Genomic DNA, 10,595 nt, shown 5'->3' on the forward strand with positions numbered 1-10,595 from the left:
TTTTCTGGCGGGTTCCTAATAGAATTATTCAGTTACCAAAAACAAAAACAAAAATCATGGTTCTTGGTTCTTTGCAGTTCACAAGAGATGAAAAACTAAGCGGATAAACATGGCAAAAGAATCAAAATTGAGGATGCCATAAGCGTTGGAGGCTGCAGGCAGCAGTTGCAAGGTTCCTGAGAAAAGAACGTGTTCTGTTTTGTTGACAACAAGAAGAAGAGAACGTCTTGTGCTTTTTTTTTTTTTTTTTTTTCTTCTTCAGGAAATGAGTTTTGTTTACTTAAAAATAATATAAAATAATTTTTAAATCTGCTTTTGTGGGTGACCACTAATTCCTTGCCCTAGAGTGCAGGAGAAAGGGACTGGTTGTTTTTGTGGTTGATTTTGGATTCTAAGTTCCTGTCTCAAAGCCCCCCGATTGCTGCAGCCCGAATGAAATTATACTTCTTTTCTTGGGTTCTTATCACAAATGGTGCCATCTTGCAATTTTGTCAATGTTGCCTTTGTTTTGCTGTTCGATTGTGGAGAAAGTTATGTTAGTTTGCTTACACACGCGTAGCGCCCGACAAAAGCTGACATATTGACAACCACCACTAAAACTACGCCGCATGGACATCATAGTGGTGCGTACAATTTAGTTCGGTCTAGGTTTCCGGCCTTCTCTAACCCATTTGAACTTAAATCCAAATTTTCTCTCTAAAAAAAAGTAACTATTTGAGTTTTGCCAGGATTAAAACCATTTTTTTCCCTAACCTTTCATACTCAAATTTTAAGTCCACAATTTTATTAAATTGTTTAAGTCTAAATTTTTTTCATTTAATCTTTTTAATTAATTTCATAATTTAATATTTTGAACAATTTAACCTAAAAAATTGAAATTCCATCAATATAATTTTATTTGAGAAATATGTGGTTATTTATAGAGTTTGGAGTGAGTTTCGGAGTTGGATATGATTTAGATTGATTTAAAATATTATTTTAGCCATTTGATTTAAATTTCAGCTGTTGGAATATATATATATATATTTTACCATTAAAATAGCTTCGATTTAGTATGAATCGTTGATGTGGATTACTATTGGAAATTTTTTTTTTTTTTAAAGAACAAAACTGCTGCAAACCAGCGTGCGACACCTAGAATGACAGATTCTGCAACATAGTAGCGCGGGCCCCGTTCTTTCCTCCTTGCACATGGGCTACATCATGGTTGTGTGCTATATTGCACGGACACTTCAAACTGCTGGAGTGTCACAGTGTCGGACACGCCGACACGCATTGGACACAGTCAACGGTTGGGACAAGGTCAAGACACAGCTCCGACACAGTCAAGACAGCTCCGACACGGTCAAGACATGGCAGGGACCAGTTAGAAAATTTTAAAATAAAATTTGGGGTCTAAACGTGATTTTTGAAACTTTGGTGGACTGATTTGTAATAGTTTTAAAACTAGGGGCTAAAAGTGGAAAAAGACTTTTTTAAACCTAAATCTCACTTTTTCTGTTGCCCAAGTTCATTTCCTCCGTCACAACTCTTCTCCTCCCCTTCTTCTGGTTTTGCACAAAGTAAGTCTTTTTGCAATTTTTTTTTTCTCTGTTTTCAAATGCATTTATTTATGTTTTCTATTTTCTTTTCTTATCTCCCTCCATAGTAGTAGAAGAGTTGGATTTGGTGGTGAGGTGACAATTCTTTCTTATGCTTTTTTTTAAGAGAAACACAACAAATAATAACAACAACAATGAAGACATAGATGCTTGAAGAAGATTGAGAGTTAGATCATTTATGTTTTATTTTGTGGTCTATTAATTATTATGTATGGATGATAAACATGAGTTATTTGTTTTGTTTTATGGAATTATGTGACATTGAAGTATTGAGAATAAATTATTATTTTAATTGCCGTGTCCTAGCCGTACCCGTGTCCTAATTTTTTGAGATTTTTCGTGTCGCTGTGTCCCCGTGTCTCGTTCCTGTGTCCCCGTACCCGTGTCCGTGCAACATAGGTTGTGTGGGCTCCACACACAAAAATTCCAGTGGAGGCAATAGCTGGACTGGTATTTGGCCAAAAAGTTTGGGTTTCCCCAAATTTTGGCATCTTACTTTTATTGGGTTGGGCGAGATATTGGGCTATAATTTGGGGATTCTTTGAGTTTGGCCTCATAAGTTGGAGATGGCCTTAAAATCGAAATGAAATCATGTGAAAAAAAAATTTGAGTTTTTTTAGAGCAATCAGACAGCTAAAATCAGATTTTATCTTTAAGTTTGAATTAATTTATCCAACCAAAGGCACAATTATGCCATCAATTCAACATGTTATCCTAGCTATGTCTAAACATTCAATCTTAACAACAGCCACTAGGTACAGTTCAGTTAATTAAGTTCTTCCACCTCCACTCATGTGAGCAGAGATTTCAAAACCCCCAGAGACCCAATAAATATTTGAGTACACCCACCCCCCTCCCTCCCTCCCCAAATTGCTTGTACTAAAAAAAAAAAAAAACATTCAAATCTTAACAGACGTCATATGCATCGCATTACCTCAAAACTCAAACAAGATATGTAAAATTCACGAAGTCGTATGACTATAAAATTCTTGTTACTACCTAGCTCTCTTCTCCAAGATGAGGGTCATAAGATCAAGGTAGTTGTATGACTATAAAATTCTTTAAAGAGTAGAAACTTTCTCTACTTTTCTAATGTTGAACTCAAGTTCATGAGTTTCATTCAATCTCCAACAATATTCTACATGTGAATCGAAATTCATACCCCCCTCCCCCCCCATTTGTAATGTGAATTCTAAGTGAAATGAAGGCATAGAGAGAGCATAAATGTTATGTATAGGGAGAAGTGTCTTTTGGATTTGAATTTACCTTAATGAAAACATATCGAATTTACTTGGTGACATAGTGGATAAAATTGATCTTTAACTATTCACCGTTGTAGTAAACCAAGACAATATGTCTCACATATAACATATCTTAATAGACGTTAGTTCATACTTTTTTGTTCATTTTGGTCTTGAACAAATCCCTAGTTATTGATATTTGAATTGTAACTATATTAGTTATTGAGAAAAATATGTAGCAAGTTGTGGATTTTTATTTTTTATTTTGTTGTAATTGGGCTAACAATGTTTAAAAATTACAAAAGAAAAAAGAATTGGATTTAGGCCCAAAACAGCTGAATCAAACCGTACGTCTTAAATTGGTTTGGTTTGGTTAAGTTTCTTCGTAACTTTTGTCAAAATCGAATTGAACCAATATGTATTATTGCAATTGGTTTCGCTATGAGTGAAATCAATCCAATCCGAATAGTGCCCACCCCTAAATTATGGTTCTCTAGTTATAAAAAGGCTTATTTTTAAGTAAACCAAGTCATTTGCAGCATTTGTCCAGTTGGGCTTAAGTTAGTTTCCAAAATATCAGAGCAGTAGCAGAACCAAATCAAAGCTGTTATTTTAAAGAAAATAAATAAATAAATAAAACCGAAGCAATGGTCACTCGTTTTCCTATCTGTTGATTTGGCATTCGTATTTCAATAGTATACAAAAAGGCCACCTTCACCAGTTGCATTGATATCTCTGAACGCCCTCCACGTGACATTAGAGTCCAGGAGAACGGGACTGGTTGTTTTTGTGGTTGATTTTGGATTCCAAGTTCCTGTCTCAAAGCCCCCCGATTACTGCAGCCCAAATGAAATTATACTTCTTTTCTTGGGTTCTTATCACAAATGGTGCCACCTTGCAATTTTGCTTCAAACATCAATGTTCATCAATGTTGCCTTTGCTGTTCGATTATGGACAAAGTTATGTTAGTTTGCTTACACACACGTAGCGCCCAACAAAAGCTGACATATTGACAACCACCACTAAAACTACGCCACATGGACATCATAGTGGTTCGTACGGTCTAGGTTCCGGCCTTCTCCAACCCATTTGGACTTAAACTCAAATTTTCCCTTTCAAAAAAGTAACTATTTGAGTTTTGCCAAGACTCAAACTGTTTTTTTCCCTAACCCTTCATACTCAAATTTTAAGTCTGCAACTTTATTAAATTATTTAAGAATTGTTTAAGTCTAAATTTTCATTTAATCTTTTTTAAATAACTTCATGATTTAATATTTTGAACAATTTGACCTAAAAAATTGAAATTCTATAAATATAATTTTATTTGAGAAATATGTGGGTATTTATAGAGTTTGGAGTGAGTTTTGGAGTTGGATATAATTTAGATTAATTTAAAATATTATTTTAGCCATTAGATTTAAATTTCAGCTATTGAAATATATATATATTTTTTACCATTAAAATAGCTTAGATTTAGCATGGATCGTTGATGTGGATGACTATTGAAATTTTTTTTTTTATTTTTAAGAAGAACAAAACTTCTGCAAACCATAGCGCAACACCTAGAATGACAGATTCTGCAACACAACAGTGCGGGCCCCGTTCTTTCATCCTTGCACATGGGCTACACTATGGTTGTGTGGGCTCCACACAAAAAAATTCTAATCCAGGCAATAGCTGGACTGGTATTTGGCCCTAAGTTTGGGGTTTCCCAAATTTTGGCCTCTTACTTTTATTGGGTTGGGAGAGATATTGGGCTATAATTTGGGGATTTTTTTGGGTTTGGCCTCATAGGTTGGAGATGGCCTTGCAGTCGAAATCGAAATCAAATAATGTGAAATTTTTTTGGGTTTTTCGAGAGCAATCGGGCAGCTAAAATCAAATTTCACCTTTAAGTTTGAATTAATTTATCCAACCAAAGGCACAATTATGCCATCAATTCAACATGTTATCCTAGCTTTGTCTAAACATTCAATCTTAACAACAACTACTAGGTATAGTTTAGTTGGTTGAGTTTTTCCACCTCCACTTATGTGAACAGAGATTTCGAAACCCCCATATACCCAATAAATATTTGAGTACACCCGTCTTCCCTAAATCGCTTGTACTAACAAAAAAAAAAAATTCAAATCTTAACAGACGTCATATGCATCACATCACCTCAAAACTCAAACAAGATATGTAAAATTCACGGAGTCGTATGACTATAAAATTCTTGTTACTACCTAGCTCTCTTCTCTAAGATGAGTGAAACCAATCCAATCCGGATAATGCCCACCCCTAAATTATTATGGTTCTCTAGTTAAAAAAAGGCTTATTTTTAAGTAAACCAAGTCATTTGCAGCATTTGTCCAGTTGGGCTTAAGTTAGTTTCCAAAATATCAAAGCAGTAGCAGAACCAAATCAAAGCTGTTATTTTAAAGAAAATAAATAAATAAATAAAACCGAAGCAATGGTCACTCGTTTTCCTATCTGTTGATTTGGCATTCGTATTTCAATAGTATACAAAAAGGCCACCTTCACCAGTTGCATTGATATCTCTGAACACCCTCCACGTGACATTATCAAAGATTGGAGGGCTCATAATAATGACAATTCAACGACCGAATCAGTTGTATCACAACCACTTGTTTTTTCAAAAGTAGACAAATTTTCACTTTCAGCTTTAAATGGTCAAATGAATTGATACAAAAATAATTAAAAAATCAAACAGCGTGGCTCATTCTGGGCAAGATATGAATCGCCACCGCTTCCAGTCCCAACGGCGTTTTCACATCCCGAAAGCTCGGCGGCGCTGCCGTAACATCCACCACTAAAATCTTGCCACGACAAACAACGCACACTCTTCCACCTCCGCCGGCGATCTGATCGGCCCCTATCAGCCTCTCCGACTCCAAAATCTCCACCCACACATCCTTCTCAGGATTGTATCTTCTCAAGGCACCCTTGGCCTCATCCACCACGTACATAACTTCCTCATCCATGGCTGCCACCGGCCCCTTCCACCCTCCAATCATCCCTTCCGGCATGTCTTGCCACGTGTCCTTCTCCACATCGTACATAAGTCCCTCTTTCACGGCGTCCCCTTTGAGATTCACCATGCAGAGCTTCCCTCTCCATCCCACTGCCTCGATCGCGTCTCTGCTGAATCTCCCATCTCTAAGCCCTCTAGCTTTCTCCCACTCCCATCCCAAGTGATCATTCGGATGCTTTTTGTTTTTGGTTAAGTCCCACTTCTCCACAGAACGCGCAACGTCGATGGAGAAGTGGGACCCAATCCCACTGGCCACATAGACTGCGCCGCCTAGCGCTCCAGCCGAGCACCAGCGACGCGGCGTGGCGAGTGGTGGACCAAAAGCCCATTTTTTAGCAACTGGGTCGAAAACCAGAGGGCGAGGGAGAGCCGGGAGAAGATTGCTAGTGGTGGCGGCGACGAGGACGAGGTTGCCGGAGACGGAGACGGATTGGATGGGGAGGTTGCGGGAGATGAAAGAAGGGTGGCGGAGGAAGAGGCGGAGAGGTGGATCCGGGGGAGTGGCGGGAAGGGCGTGCCAGTTGGATGAGAGCGGGTCAAAGCTGTAGAATTGGATGGAATTGGGGGAAGATGAGGAGGTCAAGAGAGCATACAAAGAGAGGAAAGGAGGGAAGGAGGAGGAGTAAATAAGGCGACGCCATGAGGTGCAAACGGAGAACAAAACGGAAGGGTGGACAAGGGAGAGGCAAACTTGGGCTATGTCGTCGGGCAGCCCAGGAAGGAGGGGCTGATGGCCGTGACCGACGACGTCGTTTTGACTCAGTCTTGGGCGTTTTGTGGGAGATCTGGAGCTGTCTGCCATAAGCAGAGTAATTTAGAGGGTTTGCGGTGGGCTTCGAGGCTTTAGATTCGGAAAGGAGGAAACTTGAAAATGCAATAAAAAAGCAAAGTGCGAAAGGGTCCGTTATGCTTTTTGGCTTTACTTTATTTGAAAGATAAAAAAGTTTACGAAGAGAGAGAGAAAAAGAGTTTTGAAGTTCTGGTTGGTGCAGAACAGAAAAGGCAAGTCATAATGTCAAGCACAACACCCATAATAAAAGACAAAAGCTGACCTTTCTGTCTTTGACAACGCGCTGCTTTTTATGTGTTGTGTACGTTCACCAAACGACCAAAAGCCTATAAATGCCTACTTGTATTTTACTTTACACCCAAACGTCGGGCATTGCAATTTGCATCAAAAAATTTCAATCTTTAATTTCTACTTTTCTCTGTTTCTCTCGTTCGATCATCTCCAACCATAATGGACTAAACCCAAAATTTCATCATTCAAAATAAAACTATTCATGTATTCTTAAAACTCAATCAGTTTTTCTCCCTAACTCTATTGCAAACTCAAAATTTGAGTCTTCAGCTTTATTAAATTTTTTAAAATTGGTTTAATTCAATTGTTTTAGTTAATTTTTCTTGAATTAATTTTTGTTTATAACTTTGTGATTTATTATTCTGAACAATTTAACCTAAAACAAATTGATATTCCACAAACATAATTTGGGGTTGATTTTGGTGTATTATTTAACAAATATATGGGCATTAGGGTTCGTCATCAAACCGGGCCAAAATTTAAGGCTTTTTTAATTTTTTAAGTCGGGTCTAGATTTCAAAGGGCTTGGCCTGAGCTCGCCCATCGAGTCTGGCTCGTAGGGCCGGGCTAGGACACCATGGGCCTAAACTGGCCGGACTTTTTTTTAAAAAGAAAATTCTAAGTCTTTTAAATCTTTTTGTTACATCTTTTTTGTCAAACGTGATGGATAAAGAGTCTTAAGAAAACAAATATCAAACTCTTTTATTAAATTTAGACCAATAACCAATATATTTAAAAAATATTATACCTAAAAATAAATCTTATGAAAATGTGTTACTTCTATTCCAAACTAGGATTGACATCATGAAAATTAAAGCAATTTGTGCCATTATAATTAATAAAACCAAAATAAGCTTTCAAATTCTTCATATAACCACTAAATTTGAACTTGATTAAAAAATAAAAGAAAAGGGGGGGGGGGGGGGGGACCAAAAGATATAGTGTATATATTGCTTGTTTGTTACAAAATTTTAGACAACATTAAATAAATAAATAAAAACTTAATTTATAACATGTGTAAACAAAATACGAAGTTTACTAGTTTATCATACGTATTACATTATTTTGACTAAGTACAAAATGAAGTTATGGAGTGCATCAATTAAATCTTAAAAAGATAAGGGCATAGACGAACGCCCTAGGCGGACAGGTCGAGGGTTTCAAATCCTAAGCCCAAGTCCTACCTAACCTTAGAAGGGCTAGGCTAAGCAGGGCAAACCATCGAGTTGGGCAGGATTTTGGCCCGTCTGGCTACCTACTTCGGCCCACAGGCCAAATCATCATCCCTAATGCGTATATATAGATTTTGGGATAAGTTTTAGGGCTGGATTTGATTTAGAATAAATTTTTAAATTTTTTACCATTGAATTTTATTTTGGACCAACATTCAGCCCGTTAGGACAATTTTTTTTTTTTTAAAATAAAAAAAACTGGCATTCAAAAAGTACTTTTGTATCTCAGGGGCTCCATCCATATCTTGCACAACTCGTCGCTTGGGTTCAGCAAAAGTGTCCGACAAATGCTACAATTGGGCTCCACTCGCATTAGGTGTTGCACATGGATTCAAGTGGGCTGGCTGTTCGGCTCCACAAATTTTAGCCCGAATTAGAAACCTAGGTTATATTTTGGCCATATTTCTGCTTAAGGGATAATTTAGCCCTAACATATACCTAGGTTGGATGAGTTTTTTTGGGCTAAAAGTGAATTTTTAGGTTTTAGGCCTATGGGTTTCAAACTTAAAATTGGACAATTTAGCCCAAGAAGCTCCTCCAACGCTTGTATTTAGACAAGTGGAAATTTAGCCCATGCAGAGTTTCAAGCATAATTCCCTTCAGGATTTGCCCCCGACTGGAAAATTTGTGTGGCTCATATGAAAGGGACATTGAAATCGGATGACCCCTTTAAACAAATTTTTTATTTTTTTATAATAAGAATAAATTCCCAATGGCTACATCTTCATCAACAATGATGATTAAATCTAAGAAATTGCAATGAGAAAAAAATCCCAGATCCAACGGTTGGAATTAAAATCCAACGGTCAAATTATTATTTTTAATTAATTTAAATCAGATCAAACGCCAAAATCATCCCAACTCTATAAATACCCATCCATTTGTTAAATAATCCACCACAATCATTTTTTCCTTTCTCATCCTCCTTTTATTCTTGTTGGAAATGACCCCAAAACCCCAAAGATGTATGAATGGGAAACCACAAGAAGATGAACCATTATGCAGAGGTTGTTTTTCTATCACTTTTTTTTTTTTGGGAGGATTTTTCCTATTGAAAGGGGCGATAGCATATTAAACTCACACACACAACACGGATGCTAGAACTCGAACCCAGGACCTGGCCTGAGGGAGTAAATACACCAAACCACTACACTAGTGGGTCCTTTGCGTGTTCCTATCACTTAAGATGGGGTTGTTGGCACCAATCAAGCAAACGACACACATTTTGGTTTCTTGTGTAACAAAAGTTTTTGGAAACTAATCGGGCATGGTTGGACCCAAACTGCAAACAATGCAAGCCATTGCTTCTCAATTTAAGATCATCAACCAACAATGTTCTTTTTGAAGACATGTCACTAAGGACAATCCAAGGCCTGCAAGTGGCTCCAACTCCAATCTTGAAGATGTGGTGAGTATCCATTTTATTTGAGGCCTAAATTTGAAATTATAATTTTTTTTTTCCAATTATTAATTTACTTTTTCTATTAAATGGTGCCTAGGAAATGCACGTAAAAATATTTTTCACGAAGGTTTAAACAAAAATAATGTTAAGAAAAATTAACGACAAAATAGATTCGGGTTAATTATTCTTAAACAATTTAATAAAGCGGACTCAAATTTTGAGTCTGTAGGGTTGAAGGAAAAAACTGTTTGAGTCATGACAATACGTGAATAGTTGTATTTTGGAGGAGAAAAATTTAGCTTTAGCTCTAAATAGTGTAAAACTAGAATTACTACAATCCCCATTATGGTTTGAAATGACCGTAAATTTAAACTTAAGTTTGGTGTTGTTATTTCTCAGGAAATATTAGTTTTAGTCAATGAAATATTTCACTCTGCTCTTCAAAATAAATCTACACCAGCATTCACATTAGTAAAGCACTCTTTAGAGTAAAAGATAAAGCAAGGTCATTTTTTATTAGTCAGTCTAAGTCATCCCAATTCAATGTTTCAAAACCCATCAGTTCAAGCTAACTCACCAAACGAGGCCTTATATTCCCACAAGATTACATATATTTTAAGTAAGCAAGTGCATGGCAGCTATCTTTCTGGAAAGCAATATTCTTCATTTTAATTTTGTCCTTTGCATAGGCAGAATAATAATGCTGCAAAGTGAAAATTTGGCAATTTTGCCAATGTCGGTTGATTGTCTTAAGGATAATTTGTGTAGTTTTTTTTGGTCAATAGATAATTTGCGTAGTTTTCACTCTTCAAGTGTATATAGGAGAGCGATTGTAGTTTTGTAGGCATGGCTGAGAAGGAAAACTATCACTGCACCGTGCAAGTAATATATAGTTTATCTCCCATATCTCCTTGAACTTATTGACTAGGGACAACTTTTGTTGCATCCATATATTTTAATAATTCAGTCCCCTTCTATTGAAGGATTATTAAAATAATTTTATT

General features: G+C 36.7%; 1 protein-coding gene across 1 annotated transcript; it reads right to left on the reverse strand.

The window, feature by feature from the left end:
* LOC18776552 (F-box/kelch-repeat protein SKIP25) lies at positions 5,344–7,054 on the reverse strand. The gene has a single exon (XM_007210959.2). It carries the CDS (start codon positions 6,676–6,678, stop codon positions 5,548–5,550), a length of 1,131 nt encoding a protein of 376 aa, XP_007211021.1. The 5' UTR covers positions 6,679–7,054; the 3' UTR covers positions 5,344–5,547.

This window comes from Prunus persica, chromosome G5 (genome assembly GCF_000346465.2).
Source record: "Prunus persica cultivar Lovell chromosome G5, Prunus_persica_NCBIv2, whole genome shotgun sequence".
NCBI classification, from domain to species: domain Eukaryota; kingdom Viridiplantae; phylum Streptophyta; class Magnoliopsida; order Rosales; family Rosaceae; genus Prunus; species Prunus persica.